The sequence below is a fragment of the Arachis duranensis genome, chromosome 1, assembly GCF_000817695.3.
Source record: "Arachis duranensis cultivar V14167 chromosome 1, aradu.V14167.gnm2.J7QH, whole genome shotgun sequence".
In the NCBI taxonomy this organism is placed as follows: domain Eukaryota; kingdom Viridiplantae; phylum Streptophyta; class Magnoliopsida; order Fabales; family Fabaceae; genus Arachis; species Arachis duranensis.
Genome location: NC_029772.3, coordinates 4,451,233 through 4,476,710, shown reverse-complemented (window position 1 = coordinate 4,476,710; position 25,478 = coordinate 4,451,233). Strand labels below are relative to the sequence as shown.

Sequence of the window (25,478 nt, the reverse complement as noted above, 5' to 3'; positions counted from 1 at the left end):
AATAATATAAAAATTTAACTGAAAAGAATATAAAAATTTAATTAAAAATTTAATAAAATTATAAAAATTAATAGAATAATTAAATCGAATTTTAGTATGCTTTAATATATATTGAAAGGAGGAAGAAATAATATATACTGTTATGAAACATTCCATAATAGTTTTATTGAATATCATGCTAAAAGCTACGAGCATGGTGAATCACTGAATCCATGTGGAATGCTGATCTTCCTTGTAGTTTCATTTTCCTTTTTGTGTTGGACCTTTGCTCTTTTTACGTGGATATGCAGAAAAAAAAGAGAAAAATTCAAAAGGATATTCTTTACCCCAGTCAGCGTCAACGACGTCAAATTAAACTTTTGTTAAAGAATTATTATTTTAATGTGTTGTTTATAGTTTCTTCACAAAGAAGAATTTCGACCGCAGGTTGGATTTTCGACTCAACAGAAAAATTCGAGACCGAAAGGAAATAATATGTTATTTAAATTATAATTTGTTGACGATATAATATCTTTTAATAATTTATTTGAACTCAAATTTTATTAAATTTATTTTTTGTAGCTATTTTAATTTTGTATTTTTTTATTATAAATTAACATTAACTAACTCTTTATATTTTTTGCATTAGAAGTGTTGATTTTTTTAGCATTTTTCATAACTCACCTTATACGTATTATATTTTATAATAGCAAAAAATTGAAAAAAATCTTTTTGTTGTTTTTTAAATTAGGATTTAAGACTTTTTAATCAACATGTAACATAAAATATAAAAATAAATTAACACAAGATAATTTTAAGGATTAAATATAATTTTAATCTCTATAATTTTGGCCAAAAATCAAAATCGTTTATAACAAATCTGGATTTAAAATAAATTTCAGATAACATATTTTTATGTTTGTTTTTCTCTTTTTATCACAGTTTTATCAAAAGCTTTCTTCTTCCATCTCTGCTTCTTTCATAATCTCTTTTATATTTGTTAGATCTTTTCTAACTCTAACAACAATAGTCATATAATTACTATTGTTTTAAAATTCAAACAAATCAATCAAGTAAATTAACAACACAACAAAGAAAACTCAGTGCAATATAACAATGATGGCAACCGAACAACAACGGTAGAAACAATAAAACAATGATGTGAGAAACTTTTAATAGCGGCGATAGTACTTCCGTCACCTACTTTCTTCTCATCTTCGTACCTTCTTTCTCTCTTGCTCAACCTCTAACTCTTTTCTCATTCACCTCATCTCTTTTAGTTTACATTCGCAGCGGCGGCAATAGTTTCTTCCGTTATGCCATAGTTGTTTTTTTCTCATTATTCTTCTATTTTTTTTCAATTTTTTTTATTTAGTTTAGTCTCCTTCTTGCTCTTTTTTCGTTATGCCATAGTTGTTTTTTTCTCATTGTTCTTCTATTTTTTTTTCAATTTTTTCTTTTTAGTTTAGTCTCCTTCTTGCTCTTTTTTCTGTGATTTGTATGAATGAATAGTATGTATAATGAGTGAGAGTGATAAAGAGTATATCATGTATTATTTTAGAGATGAAAATGTATATGAGAGAAAAAAATTAGTGCTACTTGAATAATAGAAGATGAGAAAAAAAAAGTATTTTTGTTCAAAAATTAGAAAAATGATAATTTTTAAACAAAATTTAACATTATAGATAATTTTAAATAAAAAAATTTAAGAACACCAAAATTATAAAAACTAAAATCATAGTTAATTCTAATTTTAATTAATGTGAACATAACAATATTAATATCTTGTGTACTAAGTTAGGCATATCTTTTTTCCCAAGCTAGAAGATGACTTATTCTGCATTGCATTAATATTAAATTTCTTGAAAGGTCAAATCGAAGCACGAGTTTACAAGGTGAATGAATGGTGACGACAAGTATATATCAAATTTTATTTCCTTTTTAGTCATACTTCTTTATCTTCAGTAAAATGATATATCCAAAGCATAATTGATCACCCCAAATAACACTCTATCTCGTGTCACAAACTAAAGAAACCATATTTTTGTGGTTGAAGGCCATGTTATTTTGTGCGGCCACTGCTACTAATATGAACTTAGCTGTTTTTGTCAATCAATTATAGTTTTAATGACATATTTTTTTTATATTTATTTAAAAAATTGAATGTTCGAATTTTTTTATTTTTAGTAAAAAAATATAAACTTGTTTTTAAGGAGATAATAGTTAAAAATTGTTAAAAAATAATTTGATTAAATATATTAAATTATAAATTTTTAATTATTAATTTTACAAAAAAGATAATTTTATGAAAATAGAGATTGACTAAAATATTAGGGAAATTATTCAAGTATACATAGATGTGTGTTATGCAGCGTAGGTGTGTAAGAAAAAAAATATTAAGCATTAATTTAATTATAGAGTCAAGTTTTTCAGTTAATATCAATAATTTTTAAAAAAATTATTTTGCATCTTAATTTATAATTATAAATTTTAAACTCTAAATATCAAATGCTAATTCTAAATACAATAATACTCTAGTAATTTTGTTTTCCAATTCCTAATACTTGAACTGAATTAAAGAAACTATACATAAATGTAACAATACCAATATCAGTTAAACCAACTAATTAAATTACATTAAGTCAGTAATCCATAATTTACAAGATTAAAAAGTATAAACTACACATGTAATAAGCAATCACTTTCTTACTTGTCACACCTCACGCCCACAGATTCAATGCCAATGTAAACGCCAAACTCTACACCTTGGCTATTTCCTTTCTTCTCCAACAATTAACAATAAATAATTAATAATAAAACCCACTCACTATTATTTGTTTCGACATATTTGGGTATGAATAATAGTTTTATATCATTATTTAATTTTACCTAGTAGTAAAGTTGAATGATGTGACGTAAGCATTAAGATACGATTTTCGTCTTCATAAAAAATATATATACAATTTTCGTAACAAAATGATAAACAATTCATTGCTAAAAATGATTTTACTCGAATTGCGTGAAGTTATTTGAATTGCAACAATTTTAGTTAATTTTATGGCTAGGAATAAAAATTTTATACCCCCAATAATTGAGTTAGCACATTTTTGTATAATATAAAAGTATTTTTTTTCCAACTTCATAATTTGTCATTTTCTAAATTTTCATTGTATAATGATATGAAATTATTTTATCTTGTTAGTATATGAAATTCTTTCTTTAGATAAATATATTCAAGTAATGAGTATAAATAACTAGTTTTCATTGATATAGTTATACATAAGTAAAAAGAAAAAATTATTATTGTATATATAATCTTTTTTTTAAATTAGAAATAAGACTCGAATTCGATATCTCTAAATAAAGAAAAAAATTATATTATTTGAACTATAACTCTATATTATTGTATATATAATTATATAAGTAGGATACTCAAAATAAATGTATCATATTTCATTGATTGTTTTACTTTTTCTAAACAGCTCGCACAATAAAGATACAAGTCTAGTGAATATTCAATTTGTTTTCTAATTATTCTTTCTTATAGAGAGTCACATCCTAACAAAAATAAAATAATAATTTTTACTAACTACAAAAAGTGCAAGATGGATCAGAGCCATTGATGATTTATTTTCATGATTAAGAGTTGAATTGTAATTTATTTTGTTTAGGAGAAAAAATGGTTAGAAATTAAATGAAGCATTTACTTTTATTTGTTATTATTGTTAACAATGGATATAGTGTTTTTACCAAAGACAAAAATTAAATTATAAAATAACTCTAAGATTTTCACATATTAATAATATAAATTTTTGTGTGTAAATTTTTAGTAATATATTGTGCATTATTAGTAATAACTCAACAAATTATTTAAACTTATAAATTTAAGTAATGGTCATATAAATATTTTATATTATTAATATATAAACAAATTAATTTTAATATATTATTAATATAAAATAATTTTATTTATATATTCAATTACGTAATATTATATTAATAAAAAAAATAATTTTTTATTTTAAATCAAACAACAATTAATGTAACACAATGCACCTAAAACTAAAATCGAAAAAGAGTGGTCAGATTTCAGTTCGTTCATAAATCGAAACACTCTTAATCGAATTATGCTTTATTCTAGTAAATCTAAGAGGGTTGTTTCGATTTATATAAATTGAAACAACCTTTTTAGATATATTTGGATAAAACATAATTTGACCAAGAGTGTTTCGATTTATGAATGAAATGAAATCTTACCATTTTTTTCGATTTATATAGAATTACTGGCCTGAGTAATTTACGTGTCGATTTTAATTTTGGGTGAATTGCGTTATATTATTTGTTGTTTAGTTTAATAAAGTGATTTACCTTAAAACTTCATACGATAGTAATTTTTTGCCAAAAATTAAAAAAAAAATTTAAATACAGTCAATTTTATTTGAAATTAATAGATAAAAATACTTAAATAATTTTGGCTAACTTTTATCAAACAACTCTCCATTTTGAGTGCATCTTAGTTTTACTAAAATGAATCTATAATTTATAATAATATAAAAAAATTAATTATTACGAAACATTATGCATTATTCAGATACACATTCTGTGTCTGAGACACCTCTTTCTTGTTGAGAAAGGCTGTACTCTCTCTCTCTCTTCTCACCGTTTTCATATCTATCTATCTCTATCACTCTTTTTCTCTCTCTATATATAGGTAGAGAGAGTCACAGGACCCAATTACCGAAAGCGATCTTTTTGTGAGTGCGTTTTTCTTATTTCTGCCGCGGCATTTTTGGTCAGCTCACTCAGTCTTCGCTTACAATTACAAACTACAAACTATGCATCTCTACAATGCATGGCTTCCACCGCCGCTCGCCACCCAAACCGCCGCCGAGAGGGACTCATTCCGCCATGTCATCTCCGATGTCTCCGCCTCCTTCCGCCCTGACGATCCCGAATCCGTCTTCTCCACTCTCAAATTCATCTCTGTCCTTGACCTGTCAGTTCCATTTTTTTCCCTCTCTTATCTCTTTCTTCTTCCACTTCCTTAGTTCCAATTTTTTACACCTCAATTTCTCTCTCTCTCTCACTCACTTCAATCAAATTCGGGTTTTTGTTGTTGTTTATTCAGCTTTTCGATTCAAGTGTGTCTTTCTCTCTCTTTGACCTTAAATCACTTCTAATTTTCATTTTTTGTTTGTTTGAAGTTGTTCTTATTATTTTTGTGCATGCCTTAACTAAGAAAATCTTGTAATCTTGGTTTGATGCATTTGGTTTTTAATTGAGATTTATCATTTATGCTGTTGCTCTGTGTAGTTTTGCGTCTTTTTTGTTGATTTAGTTATATATTTTGGTGTTTTAGGCATAAGTAGGGGGGGAAAAAAAGAAAAGGCAAAAGGTTTTGCTTGTGATCGTGGTTATAAATTATTTGAGTTGGAGATGGAAGTCACTGGAGAGGAAGTGATTGTGTTTGTGTTTTTCTTATGGTTTTAGGAGTGTTGGATTTATGGTTGTGTAAGCTAGTTGCAATTTTGTTAGGGGGAGAATGATGTATGTTGGAGTTGTTTATGGATATGAGTTTTTTCTGTTTTCTCTGTCTTGCGGTGGTACAGGATTTCTGTTTGTGGTGGGTTTTGCAAAGTGAAGCAATAAGTTGAAGAGAGAAGGAATTATTGGTCTCAATATGTGATAATGTTTTTTATTGTTATGTTTAGCTAGTTGAGTGGGAATTGAGATGATGAAATTGGACAAATTGAAATGAGAGGTGCAAGAAATGCTGTTACCACTTACTAGTCAATAAGACCCTTAACGTTTTCATCCAAGTCATGTTGCAATTATACTAATTACATACAAAAGAAAAAGTTTTGAGCTTAAAAAGGAATCTGCTAGTGAATCACTCTGTTTGAAAGTTATATGCTTGATACTGTTGTCACCTAAACTTTAACTAGCTGTGAATAGGCAAAAGGTGACCTTGTTTAGCAATTGTATAATACTGTGTACTGCTTATCTGCTATCGAGTATCGACTAGTCCTGTGAGATTCTTATTTTCATCCATTGCTTATTTATTGTTTCAAAAGCTACAGTATAACTAGACAACTATTTTTATTTATTTATTTTCCCAGTTATGGCTTGTATCTGGGTGGAGTTAGTTGCCGGATGGAGGGGAATGAAACCTGACTTTTGCATGTCTTGTGCAGTTTTATAAAGGCCAAAAGTGATGTAGCTTTGGAAGATGTCGAAGCCCTTATTCAGATGGGCCTTGAACTATTTCACTTGTCCCGTAACAAGCTTTATGCACAGGTGCTGCATTCTGTCTCAGAGATGTGGAGTTTTTGCATTTCAATACATCTCTTCATGCTCTTAAACGATAATCTCATTTTTGTCCATTAGGTTAGATGGGGAAATTTGTTAGTCAGACTACTCAACAAATATAGGAAAAAGATTGCATTGAGTATTCAGTGGCGGCCTTTGTATGATACGTTGATCAGCACACATTTTACTAGGTAAGTTCACATGAATATTGTTTATTAGTTGTTTAAGAATATCCTAGAACCGGAATCTGTCATTTCTTAGTCAACTACTTAATTCATTGAAAGCAAAGGATAATAAAAGAAAGGAAGCAGAGTCTTAATATTTAGTCACTGACATGTGGATGAACACCTAAATTAGCTGATTTGAAATACTAGGATATATATTAAACGATTGATTCTTTTGTATTTATATTAGATTATATTAATATTTGGTGCTGATCGCTTTTATTGTTTTCTTGTTACAGAAGTACAGGTCCAGAAGGTTGGAGAATAAGACAACGACACTTTGAAACTATAACTACCCTTGTTCAGTCCTGCCGGAGATTCTTCCCATCAGGTTCTGCCTTTGAGATATGGTCTGAGTTTAAGTGAGTGCTCTGGCATTGTTTCTGTATAACGTTGATTTATCCTCATGAAAGCTTTCTCATTCTGATTTTATTTTTTTATTCTATGTTGATGCTTAGCTAAAATTGTTATTAAAGTGAATTGCCTTGTTTGAGCCATCAGCCACATAAGGATTTATTATTCATTTATTTGTTTTTTAAGGTTGTTTTTTTACTATATTATTTATTATCTAATGATGAATTTTCTTGTGCTCAATGAATAAATTTATAGATCTTTATTGCAAAACCCATGGCATAATTCATCCTTTGAGGGATCTGGGTTTGCAAGACTATTCCTTCCTATGAACGAGGACAATCAGGATTTTTATTCACAGTAAGAAGCATATATTTCCTTCTTTCTTTTTTTCTTTTTAATTTTTTTATTGGCTTTTTGCGGAATTAACTTTTATAATTGAGTTGGCAGTGGTTGGATTGAAGAATGTATAGACTTGTGGGGATCTATACCAAATTGCCAATTCTGGAACAGTCAATGGGCAGATGTGGTAGCCCGGGTTATAAAAAATTACCACAATCTTGATTTGGAGTGCTTTCTGCCTTTGCTTTTTGCCAGATACTTGAATATGTTTGAGGTGAGCATATAAATTCGACTAGCAATGCTTGTCTTATGTCTTATTAACATTAGGTTAATATTGGCACTAAGCAGATTAATTGAGAATGATCACAAAGTATATATATGCCATCTCTGTCTCAAACTATCGAGATTGTTTCTTGTTTTATCCTTTTTTAACTTATTGATAATCTCTCTGTTATTACAACTAAGATATCAACTACAAAACATATAAAAGATGCTTTATACCCTCCTTTATGTGTTATTTTGATATTGCAAAAAAAAAAAAAATCTTGGTGGTCTTTTTTATCCGTTGTTCTCATGGCAATAAAGAATTTCACTATTCAATTGTACCTTGTATGCTATTCATACCAAACTTTTAAAGGTATTTTAGTGAAAGTTTTTCATAATTAAGTTATAGATAAATGGACCAGTGGGAGTAACACTTTGAAGCTGTGAAACGATTAATTTTATTCAAGTGTTGGTCGTGAATATATATGTATATAGATTTCTTGTATGGGTTAATGCTGAATGCCACGTCTTTGGATGATTATGTGTTCCAATCAGTAAAGTGGGTGTACCTGCCATGAATTAATACAGGTTATGTCATGGTAGATACTCCTTGTGATCTGACAGTTACCCACACAAATTGTATTAATACACCAAGTACACACTAAGCAAATTCCCTATATTTCACTCCCCAAAACTCCAAAATTATCCCAAGGTTGCCAGACTGCCTGTCTGCTCTCCTGACCACCATCTCCAACAACGTAACTTAATCTCAACAGAAATCAGTATGCTCAGTATACAAAACAAGCTTTAAACCCACTTCAATCCCAATCTTCCATTATTCTCTACTCAGCTTCCTTTGCTACCTTGGAGTAACTAATAATTTCACTTTTTTTTTGGTGACTAATAATTTCACATTTTGCAACCTAGATTTTTATTTACTATATTTTTCTTGTTTTGAGAAGAAAAGAAAAAAGAATAGGCAATAAAACAAAACCAAGCACACCATACATGGAGGATTAACATTGTTACACCGAAGAATGTCGTAGAAGCTAATGGAATTTGCGACCTGTGTTTTATTTTGTGAAATAGAGGGAGTAGTAGAACTTGAAGAACAGCTAAGAGGGGCAAAGGGGTGGGGTGGAGTGAAGTGGTTATTGTTTGCCATTTCCCACGAGTGGAACTGCGGCTACAGGTTGTGGATGGGGGAGTGAAATTATGGAATAGTGGATTTTGGGGGTTGGGCATTGGGAGTGGAGGGGAGGGGCAGGGACTGTGTGGACTTCAGGAGAGAGGGGTTCTGGGTTAGAGAGGGAAGAAAAACTTTACCATGAATCACGTGATTTGGTGTACCTATACTTATCATATCTTCTCAGTTGGATAAGGTGGTTCATCAAGCTCCATTTTTAACTTGATGCATGGCATCACTATCCTTGACTGCTAGATTCTTTTACTTAATTTCTGTTTACATCGAGTGTAAACAAAAATGCACAGTTTCTATATAGCATTGTTGACTGTTGGCATGTGTCACCATGCTACTGCATCTTCCCAAGGCCATGAAACAAACATTGTTGTACTGCAGCAGATACTATAATTAGCTTCTTGAGTCCTCCACAATCCTTCTCATGCATATATGCAAGCATCGAAAGACAATTAGTCTTGTGATGTATCATTATGCCAATAGGAATTCCAATACTGTTTCTGAATGACATGACCAAGAAATGCTAATCTTAAACTTATGCAGTTATTATGTTTCTCCTCTGTTGGATATAAAAATTATTCATCTGCCTCCCGCCTGTAGCTTAGGCTTTTGGGAGAGAGTTTATCGGGTTGTGTTAGAGCTTTTCTATTAAGAGGTCTCAAGTTAGATTCTTTTTGTTCCCCTGATTTTCTAAATAACAGTCAAAATTTTAACACATGAATTTGGTTAGTTTTTGGCACTAACTGATTGCTCGTTTTATGCAAACTTGTAGTTGGTTCATTTGCACTGCTCCCTACATTTCATGTTTGTACTTTGAATCACAGGTTCCTGTGGCAAATGGCAGTGGATCTTATCCCTATTCATTGGATGTCCCAAGGAACACGAAGTTCTTGTTCTCCAACAAAAGTTCCACTCCTGCGAAGGCTATAGCCAAAACAATTGTAAGCAAATATACTGCAGCATACTTTTGTACGATTCTAATATTTGAAGTTTTGAACCATGATACCACTTTCTTTTATTATTTTGATCTCTTGCATTTGCGATTTCAGGTATATTTATTAAAACCTGGTAGTTCATCACAACAGCACTTTGAGAAGTTGATCAACATTTTGGAGCAGTTAGTTTACTCACTCAGTGCTCTCATTATTCTGGTTTATTCAAGTTTTCCTTATTTTCTTCAGTTTGTTTTGGTGCTTCAATTTCAGAAGCGCCTGCAGAACGAACAGTTGTAAGAATGAAGTGTGGTTTATCATCTGTTCTTCTATTACTGTGACATGCCTGTTTTATGCAACTGGACAAGTTCTGTTTGCAGGGGCACAAAAAATAGCAAACCAATTGAACAACATCTTGGGAAATCAGAGAGGGTCTTCTTTGTTAATTCTGTGCTAAAGTTAATTGATCGGGGACAATACAGCAAGAATGAGCATCTCTCTGAGACAGTAGCTGCAGCAACTTCGATATTATCCTATGTGGAACCCTCTTTGGTTCTACCATTTGTGGCATCTCGGTTCAGAATGGCCCTTGAGACGGTTAGTAGTGCTGGATGTGTTTCTTCTATGGTCAAATTTCATGTTATTTTTGGTCAATGATTTGTCCAAAGTATGTCATTCTTCAAACAAACAATATTTTATATTAGCCTCCCTTTCTGACCACATTCATTCTTCGTTGCTAGATGACTGCCATCCACCAGTTGAAAATTGCAGTTATGTCAGTGGCATTTGTTGGGCGTTCACTATTTTTTACGTCCGTATCAGCTTCCTCAATGAAACAAGTTGATCTTGGTGGTGATGATGAAACATTAATTGATCTTATGGGGGTTTCATTATCGAATGCATTACTTGGCATGGATGCTAATGACCCTCCGAAGACCTTGGCTACCATGCAGTTAATTGGTTCCATCTTTTCAAATGTGAGCTTTCAACTTTTAGATGTATTGGATAAACAGCTTTTTATTACTACAAAGAATATTTAATCGGCCCACACCGTAATTGCAGTTGGCTTTATTGGATGATAAAATTGATGACTTGTCACTTATGCCGATGATACGTTTCTCTGAATGGCTGGATGAGTTCTTATGCCGTCTCTTTTCCTTACTTCTACACTTGGAACCAAGCAGTGTTATGTAAGTAAAGGTGCAATATGTTTCTTTATTTGGCAATGATATTGTTTAACTGTATTTTGTGTATGTTCCTTGTATAATTGGATAAATGGTTTTGGTATATTAGAAATGAAGGTCTGCACTCTTCAGCAGCATCAGGGACTTTTCTGGTTGATGATGGTCCATACTACTTCTGTCTGCTTGAAATTCTGCTTGGGAGGCTTTCGGAATCACTTTATAATCAGGTTCTTAAAAGTATTATAATACCTAGTTTTTGTGGAGGAATATATTATTGGCTTACACATCATTGTTAAACAGGCTTTGAAGAAAATTTCCAAGTTTGTGAGGACAAATATTCTTCCTGGTGCTATTGCTGAGGTTGGACTGCTCTGTTGTGCATGCGTACACTCAAACCCAGAAGAAGCAGTTAGTCAACTCGTTGAGCCAATATTAACATCTGTGATATCCTCCTTGAAAGGAACACCACACACTGGATTTGCAGGAGGAACCTTTTATGCTTCTTCAACCAAGGTATCCTTTTTTGTTTGAAGTGATTACTTCCTCTGCAATTTTGCTGCAGGATTCTTTTGAAATCTGAAACAGTGAGAATTCTCTTCTCAGAATAGATCCACAATTTCACCAGCTCTTGAGGCTGCAATCGACTATCAATTAAAAATATTATCAGTTGGCATCACTTTTGGCGGTCCGGCAATACTCCGCTATAAGGATCAATTTAAAGAAGCTGTCTTCTTGGCTTTTGACTCACCATCCTGGAAGGTTTTATTCTCTCTCAACCTTGTTGATAATGGTCTACTAGTACATATCTGACCTTGGTTATTCTTATTCTCAATGAAAGGTTAATGGGGCTGCTGATCATCTTCTCCGATCCCTTCTTGGAAGTCAGGTTCATTATTATCCAATAGATCAGTACAGGTATGTATATAGCTGGTTGTGTGAGTTTTGTTGTGTTTTATTAGGGTGTGTTTGCAAATTCTAGGGGAAGGAAAGTGCATGTTTGGTTGGCATTTCTGTTTCTATTTTCAGTTTTCATTTTCAATCTTCTTTATTTTTAAGATTTGTGAAGGAAAAAGTGAAATCAGAAAACAGGATTTTAGGGCCTGTTTGGTTGCAATTTCAATTCTATTTTCATTTTCTGTTACATTTTGAGTGTTTTTTTCTTTTTAGAATTTTGTGAAGAAAAAAAAAATGAAAGCATGAAATGGGTTTTATTGTTTTCACAAACAGACCCTTATTGTTTTCACTGTTTTTTATTCTTTTTTCACAAAATTTGGAAACCAGAGAACACTGAATATGAAAACAAAAAATTAACAACACAAACCAAACAGGTTTAGAGGAGAAGTTGGGGAAGTGAAGGAAAGGCAGCAGGTGTTTAAACCTCCTTTTGTTCATGATTTTAATATAAATAAGGAGGGAAATGAACGGTTTTATCATATATATCTCTTACCATTCTATCGATGACTAAAATTTATTGTAATTAATATATATGGATATAGATGATATTACAATAATTTGTTAAGGATAAAAGGTTAAATTAAATTAAAATCTAATAAAAAACTCGCCAATTTTGAGGAACTTGAAAATAGGGGCCTTGGGGTGGCAAATTGGGGTTGGAGGGTCAATACTTATTACTAGAACCTCTAAAACACTCCCCCACCAAATAATGAAACTCATGAACAAGGTCAAATAATTGAAAGGCTTTCCCTCTGCTTCTAAACCAAACCCGCAAAGACACCCTTAGTTTTCTTTTTCCTTATTCTGTGGTTTTGTTTTTCTTTTATCTGAATGTTATACATTTGGTTTTGTAGATGTGTTCTCAGTCATCCTGATGCTGCTGCTCTAGAAGAATGGATTAGTACAAAAGATTTTACTGCAGATGAAAGATTGACTCCTAAGTGGCATATTCCTTGTGATGAAGAAGTTCAGTTTGCAAATGAGCTTTTAGACATTCACTTTAAGTCAGCTTTGGATGATCTGTTAAAAATATGCGAAACTAAAATGCATGTGGATCAAGGTATATTACACATGCACTTACCTCGATTAGTTATGCATCATTCTTAGCTCATGATTCAAGGTTTCTTATTTGCATTCCTTTTTGACAGAGTGAGAAAATTAGCACAATAACTCGTATTATGTATTCTCAGTTTTTAAAATTGTGGAGTTTTGAAATATAATGAGAGATTTTAATGTTAAATAGTGGTTAGTAGTTTAGATTGTGCGTTTATGGAGAATATTTGAGTAGGTGTTCCACATTTATTACTCTTCTTTCTATATATGTTAGCATTCTCTCATGTAACAATACAATCTGCATACAATCTACACACATCACATAGGAGGAATGTATTTTTCCTCTCATTTCCCAAGTTACTATTTACTCTATTATTTTCATAGAAAATCATGGATTTTAACAGAGTTGCTTTTTTTACTCCTTGAGAGATGATGCTTTGCTGGTTACTCGACTTGATTGGATACTGGTTATTGTTATGGAAGTGGCTAATAAGTCTATCTATTACTTTTCCCACTGTTATCTTGAATGTCATGTCTTGTGCAGGGGATGAGAAAGAGCACTTGAAAGTGACTCTCTTACGAATTGAGTCATCATTGCAAGGACTTTTTTCTTGCTTGCCTGATTTTGTCCCAAATTCAAGGAATGGGATGGCTGATGATTCAGATCATAAGTTTCTAATTGCTGGAGCAACAGGATGTACTGTTGGCAGTACCGCTTTGCGAGAAAAAGCTGCTGAGATTGTACATACAGCCTGCAAGTAAGGATCAACATTGACGCACCTCTGTACAGTGTACACTATTCCTTCAACTTGTGTGCTTGTACTTTTTCATATATCCCATTGATCTCGTTTACTTAACAGGTATATTCTGGAGAAAAAATCAGATGACAGCATCCTTTTGATACTCATTATACGCATTATGGATTCTTTAGGAAATTATGGTACTCTGTTTCATTTCTGATTACTTATCAAGCACTTCCCAAATTCTGTGGTATACGCACACCTAACTTATTCTGCTTCATTTTATAAACAGGTAGTTTGGAATATGATGAGTGGTCGAGTCACAGGCAGGCTTGGAAGTTGGAATCTGCTGCCATAGTAGAACCTCCGGTTAATTTCATTGTGTCAAGTCGTTCTAAAGGAAAGAAAAGGTTTAATACTTTCACACACTTTGATTTGATCACTGGAACTATGTGCTATGGACATTTCTAATAAAACTCTTGATTTTCTTCCCAGACCGAGGTGGGCTCTTATTGACAAGGCATTCATGCACAATACGTGGAGATCTTCACAAGCATCCTATCATCTTTATAGAACAAGTGGGAATTTCAGCCCATCAGATCATGTGACCCTTTTGGTGGATGATTTGTTGAGTCTCTCTTTGCATAGCTATGAAACAGTGCGCCTGTAAGTGAGCAACTTCCATTACTAATTATAATATAAAGTTTTTTATGTTCTAATTTTTGTTTTAGCAATTGATTTAGGTTGGATCATATTTATATTTTTTTTAGTTTGGTAACTTATCTTTGATTATCTAACAAATTAGAATTCTATTAAAAGAGTAAAATAGAAGAATGAAATCATTTAACATTTTGTTCATTCACTACTAACTAGCCTTTAGAAAGTTTTACAATGTCTACCATGGGTGCTTAGTATGATGTCTTCACTATTCTTCTTGTTGTTTCCTTATCTTCTCTGTTAAAATTGTGGTCTAACAAAAGTAATATAGAAAAGAATATTATGCACAATGACATCATCGTAAAATTCAAAGTATGTTTTGATGAGCTTGTTAATGTTTATCTTGATCTAAAACTTTAGTCCAACAATTTTTAACTGTTACTTGATGTCACTAGTGTTTTTGTGGCTGATTTAATTTGATATATGGTGCTAGGCTTGCAGGAAAAGCTCTAGTGAAGCTAATCAAGAGATGGCCGTCTATGATCTCTAAGTGTGTTATCACCCTTACCACCAAGTTGCAGGATTCCAATGCCGAGGAATATGCAGTGCTGGGTTCTTGTTCGGTCCTTGCCTCACAAACGGTTCTTAAACATTTGACTACGGTGATGATCAAGCATTTTCTTTAAATTGTCTTTCTGGGTGGTTATTAGTTTCATGTCTCTTATATGCTTTATTTGATTCCAGGATCTGAAGTCATTCTCTTCATTTATCATGGCCATTCTCTCAAGGTATTTCCATTTTCATTGTTTCCCATTGTAGTTAGAAATTGTTGTGCTATGGGTAATTTGAGAGACTAATACGTTGCTGGTTTCTCCTTGAAGTTCTCATCATGAATCCTTGAAAGCTCAGAAAGCAATTAATGAGGTAGACTTATTCCCTTCAGATGATTGTTGACTTGTATTGTAGTTTTATTGTCTTGATATAATTTAATAGTTCCTGATTTTCAACAGCTTTTTGTAAAGTACAACATCCAATTTTCTGGAGTATCTAAAAGCTTTTTTAGGATATCAGACAAAGACAACCATACTTGTGGACTGGGATTTTCAGATTTGGTTTCTCAAGTTGGCTCCATGAGTTTTGATTCCACTGGCTTGCATTGGCGGTAAATGGCAACTCATTTGGCCTTCTTTCTTTTCATATTTGACTAGGTTTTAAAGTTGTTATAACACTCACGATAGATTGAGATGGCCTGACACATGCTTTAGGCTCTGTTTCTTCACTACTTTTGTTTATCTTATTCATCTTTAGTTTGCTTTCTGCTTTACATCTTTTTGACTTGTATATGCTTTCTATTTTATAATTTTGCACATTCAAAGCCTTGGCTCAATAAAATACTTTTCTCTTTCAGGTATAATTTAATGGCTAACAGAGTTTTGCTCTTGCTAGCTTTGGCTTCTCGGAACCACCCAAATTCATCAACTAGAATCCTGAGTGAAACAGCTGGTTTGTATTGCTTGTTATATACTTTTGAATCCTCCTTTGTGCTATCTTTTGTGCATTGTGTTTACTATTTATGCTTTTGCTCGTATAGGCCACTTTTTGAAGAATTTGAAAAGTCAACTTCCTCAGACAAGGATACTTGCAATTTCGGCTTTGAATACACTCTTAAAGGAATCACCGTACAAGCTGTCACCTGGTGAGAAATCTGCTGTACTCGAGGATTTGCAAGGCAATGCCAAGTCATCCCTTGAAGAAGCTTTAACTCACACCTTTCAGGAAGAGGGTTTCTTCAACGAGACACTCAATAGTCTTTCTCATGTTCATATCATAAGTGATTCTGAAAGTGCTTCTAGAGGAGGTCATGGAGATTCCAGTTTCCAAAGCTTGGCTGACAAATCTATAACCCGCTTCTACTTTGAATTTTCGGCTTCATGGCCACGCACTCCAAGTTGGATCTCATTTTTTGGGAGTGATACATTCTACTCAAGTTTTGCACGTATTTTCAAGCGGCTTGTACAAGAATGCGGCATGCCAGTTGTAGTGGCGCTAAAAGGCGCTGTAGATGAGTTTACAACTGCCAAGGAGAGGTCTAAACAATGTGTAGCTGCTGAAGTATTGGCGGGTGTGTTACACTCTGATGTTGATGGTCTATTGGGAGAGTGGGAAAACTGGCTCATGCCTCAGTTGAAGAATATCATTCTAGCACAATCTGTTGAATCAGTTCCTGAATGGGCCACTTGCATACGGTATGCAGTTACTGGCAAAGGGAAATATGGAACAAGAGTTCCTCTGCTGAGGCAGAAAATTCTTGATGCTTTGATGACACCTTTACCTCCAACAGTAGCTACCACTGTAACAGCCAAGCGATATGCTTTTCTGGCAGCTGCGCTGATAGAAATATCCCCACAGAAAATGCCAGTTGCTGAAATCCAGCTCCACAATATACTCTTGAATGAAGTTCTTGGTAATATGTGCCACTCATCAGCCCAAGTAAGCATTCTCTCTGGTTCTATTTGATTAGTTGATCACCTGATTAAATTTTCCCTTATGTAATTGTCCTAAATTCTTTTCTTTTCTTTTGGTGAGAAAATTTCTTCTATTTACTTTTTCAGAGCTCCCTTCTTTACAGTATATGTACTTCAACTATGTAATTGATCTTTCGTGGTTGTCCGTGCAAATTTAAAGCTCGGCTTATTTATTCTGTAGTTTTAGGAAAATCATGCCATTTTTTAATAACTCCACATCTTGTTATGCCAGCAGTTGATATATTGGTATATTTATAAACCCCTAAGCTCAATATATTCTTAGTATTTATTCATTTATTTATTTATTCATGATGATGTTCTTAGTATTTAATTTAGGACAAGGATGAATAGCTAATATTTTACAAGCATATTCAGTCAGTCATTTGGTTGGTTATTCAGCCAATACGGTAAACAAGTGACCTTAGGATTGTAATTCTAAGTCTTGTATATTTCACAATGCTATCTCTTTATAAAACTGAATACCGTGTTATCCAGTTTGATGTAATTATATGTTTTTGAATTTGATATATTTTTAATTTTATACCATGCTGTTGAGGTGCCTTCACTTTTTTTATACCAAAGCATGGTCAGGTTTTATGCGAACATATGAAATGTCTCTCTTTTACAGCTCCTCCATGTTTTAAGTTGGGGATCATGGTAGAAACTGGAATGGGTGTAATATGTAATCAATGTGAAGTGCAATCAAATTTTGTGAGTTGGTTGGGTTTATGATCTATTTCAATTTGTACATGTAACAGGTGAGGGAAGCTCTAGGTGTTACCCTATCTGTTTTGTGCTCAAACATTCGACTATATCACTCAAGTCATCATGATGATACAAGCAGCAATGTTGATACTCCGATGAAAGATGAAAGCTGGGTTCAGCTTCTTACTGAACGAGCTGCTGAAGCAGTTGTTAACATTCAGAATGTTAGCCAATCAGACAAAGTAACCAATCCCATAGATACAAGATCTCAAAATGGGCATGCAGACAATGATTCTCAAGATGATACGAAGTGGATGGAGACGGTACTAATGGAATCATATAGCTGAATTTTGCTTGTATTCGTCATTCCATTCACTAATTATTTAAATTTTGAAATTTCTGCAGCTACTATGCTTCATCATCTCATCATTGAAGTCTGGGAGATCCTCTTATCTACTTGATGTTATTGTGGGGCTTCTTCATCCTGTTATTTCTTTGCAGGTTTGTTGTATAGATTTGACTGTACTATAACATCTTTGTTTTATATCTTTCATTTGTATGGTTGCTTTGTATGCTTTTAATTCTCTTAAGTGTTTGAACTCATGATCATCTTGGTTGTATTAGGATTTAATTGCATTTTCTTAGCATCTGTCTGATCAGAGTATTACTGAAAACACTGACCTCAATTTTGAGGTTGTCATCAACTTGCAACAGTTAATTGTAGCATGATATATATTGAATTGGTCTCCAGTCATCCTTAATTTTCTTCCAAAACTATGGGTTCCTCATCTTTGGGAAAACAGTAGTATGATTGCCAATTAATTATATAACCAAATCTAGACTACAAGCATCTGAAATTCATTAATTTAAAATTTGATCCTGCATTTGTGCTTGTGCTACGCAAGGATTCCCTGGGACTTCCTTTCTTTTTTTTTTGGTCGTAACGTGAGTGAAAAATATTCTCGAGACCAACAATCTTTCCTCTTACTTCTATACAATGTTGATCTTTTTCTTATTCTATTAGACCCTTGGTTGTGTTTATACTTGTGCATCTCATTTTCATTTCTTAACTCAGTTTCCTTTCACATAGATGGTTTATCTTGAAATTTTTGTTTGGAGACCTAAAGCTCCTTAGCTTAAGTCTCAGAAATTTTCTCACTTTAATGAAGGCTACTATGCTTCTTGTAATGCACTTTAATATTTATTTAGATTTTTGAGAAGCTGTATTTGAAAAGTCATATAAGATTTTATTTTTATTTTATATATATATTTGATTCCCTTGTCAATCAAATAAGAAGCATGTCAATGATCAAAATTCTAAGTAATTTTATTTGTTTTGTAAGGAAACCTCGAATAAAGATTTAGCAACAGTAGCAAAGGCAGCTTTTGAATTGCTAAAATGGATGATTGTCTGGGAACCTCACCTCCAGAAGGCTATCTCTGTGATTCTTTCTGCTGCCAGTGATCCTAATTGGCGAACTAGATCTGCTACTTTGACATATCTGCGCACTTTCATGTACAGGTATGATGATCTTCTGACAGATTTGCTGTGGCTTATAGCCATGACTAGTAATTATAATTATTCATTGATCATGTTTTTCAAGTTTTATTAAGATTGAAATGTACAAGACTATGTAGGACAAGTGATCCCTTATAGAAGAACAAAAACTATTAATGAAGCATACCTTTCGGGTGTCTCATCTTGCTCATTGATGATTATTTTCTATTATAGGCACACTGGTGTCATTTACTTCCATGTAATTGATTCTACGTAGTGGTGTAAAACTTAGTTGTTATTGTAATTTATCTAGTCCTCCGGTTTAAGCTTGTAGGGTGTGTTATTTTACTTTTTGGTCTTTCATGAAGCAAAGCACAAATGAAAATTTATCTTTCTGTAACAGGCACACTTTCATTCTCTCAAGTCCGAAGAAACATGAAATTTGGGGTACTGTTGAGAAGTTACTAGTAGACAACCAAGTTGAGGTAAGCTCTCCCCTAAATGTTATCGAATATTGCAAAATATCTACTTGTGTAACATCAATCATTGATGGCTGCAATTGATAATTTACTATTGTTATTTTGATTGTCTCTTTTTAAATTGTCTCACTATGGAAGATTTGATCTTTGATCTAGGTAAGAGAACATGCGGCAGCAGTCTTAGCAGGATTAATGAAGAGTGGAGATGAAGATATAGCTAAGGATTTCCGCAATAGAGCTTATGTAGAGGCAAATAATGTATACAAGAGAAGGAAGTCAAGGTCATTCTTTTCCCTATGTTCCTGGAAAGATTAGTTGTTTTGTAGGAAACTTAGCTGCTAAAATGGCACCAGATCATTTCTCTGAATCAAACTTTCTTTATCTAATGTGCATGGTCTTGCAAAGTAATATATAGGTTTCACCTTTAAACATACATGAGCGTTATATATAGTGTGAGATAGGAGTCACTGCAGTTTGTGGGGTAAAAAAATGTTTGTTACTTGTATAGGCGTGAAGTGAGTATGTTCAAGGTGATATTTGCATATTTTATGAGTTATGATTTTTTATATTAAATAACTGAATGCTAATGTTTGTGTGTAACATGATGTGAAAATTTCGTGAAGCAGAAAATCAAGTTCTGGTTCATCCATGGCCTCTATTCATGGTGCTGTACTAGCTTTGGCAGCTTCTGTATTATCAGCTCCATATGATATGCCCAGGTTTGTCCTGCTATAATATCCATGTGACAGACATGCTTAATGCTTTATCCAAGTAAAGTGATGAATTGATTTAATTGAACTTAAAACTGATAGCGAACTAGGAAAATTCAATAAATTTTCACCAAATCCTAAGCACCTAATTTAATTAACTCTCTTTTCAGTTGGTTGCCTGAGCATGTTACATTGCTGGCTCGTTTCAGTGGGGAGCCCTCCCCTGTAAAATCTACTGTTACAAAAGCTATAGCAGAGTTCCGGCGCACTCACGCTGATACATGGAATGTTCAGAAAGAGTTATTTACGGAAGAGCAACTCGAGGTAATTTGTTTTTTCTAAATATTCTGAAGAGACCTGTCTTTCATAAAAAAATATTTTTTTATTTCTGCCTCTCATAATTCTTTTTTACCTTATTTCCATATATTTACAGATCCTGGCAGATACATCATCTTCATCATCGTATTTTGCTTGACCTTACAGTCCAAAGATATTGCTGTGATAATACTAAAAATATCAGTTAGAGGAAAAAATACTTTTCATTTTGGTGTAACTATAATCTGTAAAAATAGCTCTTATTTACATTTGTACCATTGATTATCTTAATAATTTTATTCCTTATTCCAGCTTCCATAAGTTGAGTTTTTGGCCTTCCTCAATTCTGTAATCTTTCTTACACCATTGGGTTCATTAGATCATCTGCTTGTAAATCCCACAAGACACAATCTGAGTTGAAAATATTGGATAAGTTTCTAATTTCTTTTGTAGCTTCGGAATCATCCCCATTTTCTTCAAGCTTTTCATGTAACTGGTTTTGCTGATCTACAGCTGTGCATGTGCTCCCAGTGCATACACTTTGGCTCCATGGTGAAGCATCCCCTTTAGTCCCAAAAGGTACTGGGTTATACTGAAACCCGGGCATGGGTGGGAATACGCTGTATGACATTGCATAGCTTGCAGATGTAGCTGCACTGGAATCCCAATGCTTATTTGAGGGCATCATTTCAGGTTCTTCCTGTATTGCCTTTGATAATCCAAGCTTAATCTTTTCAACAGTGTCATCCTTTTCTTCTGGTTTACAGTTAATATAATCTGTGATGTTATTCCCTTGTGTCATAGTTGAGTGTTGGCCTTGGAAGCTAATTGGCTTCTTGGTCAGAAGGTGGAGTACCTCATCCTTGAAGCAGCCAAGTGCTGCTTCGGCAAGGTGCGCTGCCTGTGGCGGTGCCAAGGTTGTGGCGATTTCAGCCATTAGGTGTGAGAATGGCTTGTGTGTCACAGGGTCAATTCCCATGCCTGAAAGCTTCTTCTTCAGCTTGGTATTCCAGTGGTTTTTCACATCGTTGTCGGTGCGTCCCGGCAGCTGTGCTGCTATCAGTGACCACCTGAAACATCAATTTAAGTAGATTATTTGTGGGCTTAAAGTATGATTAAGCTAAATCACCCGAGTTAAAGATGACAGAAACCTTGATGCACATGTTAAACATTCAATGTACCTGTTGCCAAAAACTGAGTGAAGCTTCACAATAGTTTGTTCTTCAGAATCAGAGAATTGGCCATGTTTGAGATCAGGACGAAGGTAGTTTGTCCACCTTAGCCTGCAGCTCTTTCCACATCTCTGGAGACCTTTATACATAATCAATTAACTATTAAAAGGGTTGTTTACATCAACATTATTATAGGTTAATACCAAATCATTTGTTTTGTTAAGATTTTAGAACAGATAATTCATGACAACACGGATGAATATAAGATAGGAACTAACCAGCATTCTTGGGGATAAGGCGCCAATTGCGGGTTCCATGTTGAGCAATGTAGGAGGAGAGCTTGTTATCTTCCTCCGGAGTCCATTGTCCCCTTTTCACATTGTCCTTCTCACAGCATGGAATGCGTCCCATTGTTTTCTGTATTGGAATTTGTTAAATTGTTTTGAGAAGGGGCAGGTAAAGGGACTATAATAATGATAAAATGATAAATAATGATAACAATAATAATGGGAAGTGTCAAAAAGTTATAAGAATTGTCTTTCTTTGTTTCCCACACCAACCTCTTAGAGAAACACACTCTACCAGTCTTTCAATTCTTTGAGACAAAGCAAAAAGGAAATATTTTCTTTTGCTTTTTGTTTTCTTGTGTGCATATTTTTGGTTGTAGCTCCCTATTCTTTTTATATATAAAGGGGGTTATGTTATGGCAATTGAAATTGCATGCAATAGGGGTAACATGGGTAAAGAGGCCCAAAGAGCATCCATCAAAGGCGCATGATTATATTAAAGAATTCAACGCTATATTGTGCGTGTGAGAGAGGCAGGTAGCTCACCCACAAGATGCCGCAGTCAACACCTCCCTTTCTCTTTCTTTCTTTGTTGACCGCTTTGTGATCATAGTTTGTGCGCTTTTTTCAATGCACATGTTGGGTAGGTTTCTGCTTTGATCACACAAAACCACCTCATCTTTCGGTTCTTCATTAGCAAGAGTGGCATGGCAGGGTTAGATCCAATCCCCATGCTTGTTAAGGTTGTTTCACGTGCGCTGTCTCAATCATTCTTTGAGCAAACTCCTAGTTATGGTTTTGGATTTTTTTAAGTGGTCATCCTATGCTTGCTCGTGTGTTGGATGATTGGATCTCACAAGTACGGTTACGTTGACATGCATCACTTCTCGATATATCTTGGATCTTCATTTTCACTATTAATTGCTTAGTGCTTACTACCTTGTAGGCTCGTGTTTTACATCTTATGTATACTTTTAAAATGATTGCCATTTGCCAAAGGATTCCAATAAAGTCGTTAGTTAATTTTGTTCAAAATGATATTTTTATGTAATGTGATTTATGACAAAATTTTCTCAAATAGAATAATCAATCGTGTTCTGTGTGTATATTAAAAATCAGTTACAAAATTGTTTCTATAGAATCTATGTTGAAATACAAGAGACATTAAAAAAATTGACTTAAACAATATATGTATATATTTATGAAGCATGTATATTTTGTTGAGTTGTCGTCTCTGTGTGTCGGATATATTTCAGACGACATTTACTGATACTCGTCTGACACGCGTGTTTATGGTGTTCAACCGTGTAAAAAAAATAGAAAATTCTTCTTCGGACACGTTTGGATATACCTAAATACCATTACGTGTTAGCGTGTTTAATCTTATTCTTAACATATATTTTTGAAATAAATTTAGATAATATAGTATATATTATTATTTATTAAAATAAAAAATATTTTAAATATTTGATATAATTAAAATAAAACATTAAAAATAATTTAAAAAATTAATTTATATTTTAATATCAATAAAATATCATTACGATTTATCTAAAAAATACTTTATATTTTATATGTATATGTATCTTTGTGTCTTATAAAATTTTAAAATTCGTGTGTCAGACGTATTCTATACAAATCTACAGTAATTGGTTGACTGATTTTTAGTGGGCACATATTTATTTGAATCGATAAAGATCTTTAACTATGGTTTTGGCTCGAAACTACATTTGGGATTAAGTAAACTCCCTAAACATTCCGTACAAGCGACAAATATTCAAATATGAGAGGTCTGTTTTTAACAGAGTCATTGATTCACCTAATTTTTCTTTCAGAACATTTTAAAGCATAAGATCTTTGGAAGTAATAGGGGACTTGCGGAATCGATGTATATAAGTAAAGCGATAAGTTTTGATATTAACCGCTGAATCGTGACCCTATATTGCAAATTTGCCATGTTAAAAATAATAATAGCTTATAATATGCCATTTCTAAATCAAGATGCTTGGTGTAATTGGCGTTTGGCTGGGTTTCTTAACCATCTAGTTAACGGGTTTAAAATTGTGTATAGAAATAGTTATTAATTTTTAACTAGTAGTCACGTTCTTTTACTGGTTGAAAAGAGAAATGCTAGGTGTACAAGTATTTCTTAAATCAAGTTTTTAACCAAATTTTCGTGTGCTTCTTTTTCAGTTTTCTTCTTTTTTTTTGTTATTATCGTGATCATGTTCTTTTTTTGTAAGCTTCTTTCTTTAACGTTGTCGCTGTCGTCACCGCTGTCTTGTTGTTGTTTAATTTCTTCTTTTTTTTCCTTCTTCATCCTCTTTTATTATTAGTCTTCTTTGTTTTCATCTTCTTCTTCTCTTATAAATATTTAAAAAAATAGAGTACAGAAACTTGTGCGATGTGCAAAAATTTGTATTATATATAAATTTGTATACTATATCAATGAAATATACACAACACATAAATTTTAATGTATAGTACAAAAATCTTGACGTATAGTATAAAAATTTTGATGTGTAGCATATAAATTTTTGAAGAATTACAGAATATTGACTCATCCATCTAAGAAAATACATTTACAGTAAAATTTTGTGTATTATGTGCAAAAATTTGTGTCTAGAATTAGATACCCAGTAGTAGCTGGGTGGTTTTTCTCTTTGATCTTGCCTCGCTTTGTCACTTAGTATCCTTACAAGTTAACTAAGATCTTAAGTTTTTAGTTTATTTCTGAAATACATTCTAAGAAACTAGATGGGATCAAGGTGACATATGCTCATTGCAATGAGTATTCAACAAATCCAGCAAATACAACTACAACTGCCATTTACCATTGTTTTGTATGCCTCAAGTATACACCTTGCCCTTTGATATTAGAAGACAAACTTTTTGTATTCTATTTTTTCTTAACTTTCAGTTTAAATACTTAGAAAAGAAAGGTACACAAAAAATTGTGCATATAAACATTCTTCCTTTCAATTTGTTACCACAATGCTAAGAGTGAAGTGGAAGTGGAAGTAGGGTCATTTTTTTTTTCAGTTAAAAACTTAGAGCCCTACAACGGGTCTCATTTCCAGGCTTCTGAGAGTGAAATTTATAACAAAAAAAAATGCATCTTATATCTATCTTTCAGTATTACAGATGAAACTAACTAGTTTCCGAAGACCAACTAAAAAAAAAACAATGTAATTTTAAGTTCCAGCAGCTCAATCATACATATTAATGAGACAAAAGCATCAAAACCTTCAATTCAATACTCTCTCTAAGCATAATGCTTTATGCTTTCTAGTCCTATGTCTAATGACTAATGTTTTTTTAATATAAAAACTAAGGGGAAGAAAGAGGACATTTCCATAATATAATTCAAGATTTCCAATTTTGGGGAAAGATTCTCTCAGCTTAATTTTGCACTTATTATTCCTTCAATGGATCCAACAAGAGTAAACATTCCCACCACAAAACAAACAATGCTAAAAGTTCTAAGCAAGACCCACTTCGTCGTCCATGGTTGAATGTTGCCCTGACTCAAGTACATTTCCACCGGAAAATATATCGTTAATGGCCAAAAGATTATGCCACCAAGAACCCCCAAGATCT

At 32.9% G+C, this 25,478-nt stretch overlaps 3 protein-coding genes across 7 annotated transcripts in view; 1 reads left to right on the top strand and 2 right to left on the bottom strand.

Moving 5' to 3' along the window:
- The window catches only part of LOC107496916 (proteasome activator subunit 4), a 43,241-nt gene extending 22,370 nt beyond the window's left edge, over positions 1-20,871 (top strand). The window contains exons 1-34 of one of the 5 annotated variants that reach the window (XM_016118270.3): positions 4,661-4,975; positions 6,174-6,276; positions 6,367-6,479; positions 6,752-6,874; positions 7,122-7,223; positions 7,314-7,479; positions 9,492-9,608; positions 9,717-9,895; positions 9,980-10,196; positions 10,340-10,576; positions 10,662-10,789; positions 10,893-11,010; positions 11,084-11,296; positions 11,387-11,542; positions 11,622-11,698; positions 12,592-12,797; positions 13,335-13,548; positions 13,651-13,730; positions 13,823-13,940; positions 14,026-14,196; positions 14,681-14,849; positions 14,932-14,975; positions 15,069-15,111; positions 15,198-15,349; positions 15,596-15,690; positions 15,779-16,677; positions 17,471-17,740; positions 17,823-17,918; positions 18,761-18,939; positions 19,319-19,400; positions 19,551-19,675; positions 20,021-20,113; positions 20,275-20,428; positions 20,538-20,871. In XM_016118270.3, coding sequence (XP_015973756.1) covers positions 4,815-4,975; positions 6,174-6,276; positions 6,367-6,479; positions 6,752-6,874; positions 7,122-7,223; positions 7,314-7,479; positions 9,492-9,608; positions 9,717-9,895; positions 9,980-10,196; positions 10,340-10,576; positions 10,662-10,789; positions 10,893-11,010; positions 11,084-11,296; positions 11,387-11,542; positions 11,622-11,698; positions 12,592-12,797; positions 13,335-13,548; positions 13,651-13,730; positions 13,823-13,940; positions 14,026-14,196; positions 14,681-14,849; positions 14,932-14,975; positions 15,069-15,111; positions 15,198-15,349; positions 15,596-15,690; positions 15,779-16,677; positions 17,471-17,740; positions 17,823-17,918; positions 18,761-18,939; positions 19,319-19,400; positions 19,551-19,675; positions 20,021-20,113; positions 20,275-20,428; positions 20,538-20,579 — 5,442 coding nt within the window. In that variant the 5' untranslated portion in view covers positions 4,661-4,814 and the 3' untranslated portion in view covers positions 20,580-20,871. Of the gene's footprint in view, positions 1-4,660; positions 4,976-6,098; positions 6,277-6,366; positions 6,480-6,751; positions 6,875-7,121; positions 7,224-7,313; positions 7,480-9,491; positions 9,609-9,716; positions 9,896-9,979; positions 10,197-10,339; positions 10,577-10,661; positions 10,790-10,892; positions 11,011-11,083; positions 11,297-11,386; positions 11,543-11,621; positions 11,699-12,591; positions 12,798-13,334; positions 13,549-13,650; positions 13,731-13,822; positions 13,941-14,025; positions 14,197-14,680; positions 14,850-14,931; positions 14,976-15,068; positions 15,112-15,197; positions 15,350-15,595; positions 15,691-15,778; positions 16,678-17,470; positions 17,741-17,822; positions 17,919-18,760; positions 18,940-19,318; positions 19,401-19,550; positions 19,676-20,020; positions 20,114-20,274; positions 20,429-20,537 lie in introns of those variants that run through there. The other 4 variants (XM_021135247.2, XM_052253541.1, XM_052253546.1 and 1 more) reach the window with 4 other exon arrangements.
- LOC107457604 (transcription factor MYB80) lies at positions 20,778-22,850 on the bottom strand. The gene is made up of 4 exons (XM_016075806.3): positions 22,152-22,850; positions 21,870-22,008; positions 21,601-21,730; positions 20,778-21,489 (listed from the first exon to the last, which is right to left on the bottom strand). Exons 2-4 carry the CDS (start codon positions 22,000-22,002, stop codon positions 20,778-20,780), a joined length of 975 nt encoding a protein of 324 aa, XP_015931292.1. The 5' UTR covers positions 22,003-22,008; positions 22,152-22,850.
- A 2,203-nt stretch (positions 22,851-25,053) lies between these two features.
- Positions 25,054-25,478, bottom strand: part of LOC107472733 (probable amino acid permease 7) — a 4,794-nt gene continuing 4,369 nt past the window's right edge. The window contains 1 exon segment of the mRNA XM_016092259.3: positions 25,054-25,478. This exon segment is cut by the window's right edge and continues 15 nt beyond it. Coding sequence (XP_015947745.2) covers positions 25,276-25,478 — 203 coding nt within the window. The 3' untranslated portion in view covers positions 25,054-25,275.

Bases quoted from the DNA above. Each gene is read 5' to 3' on its own strand.
- LOC107457604 (XM_016075806.3), bottom strand. From the start codon at position 22,002: ATGGGACGCATTCCATGCTGTGAGAAGGACAATGTGAAAAGGGGACAA. The intron at 21,731-21,869 runs GTTAGTTCCTAT...TTATGTATAAAG, and splicing joins CCTTATCCCCAAGAATGCTG to GTCTCCAGAGATGTGGAAAG. The intron at 21,490-21,600 runs GTACATTGAATG...TTGATGTTTCAG, and splicing joins CACTCAGTTTTTGGCAACAG to GTGGTCACTGATAGCAGCAC.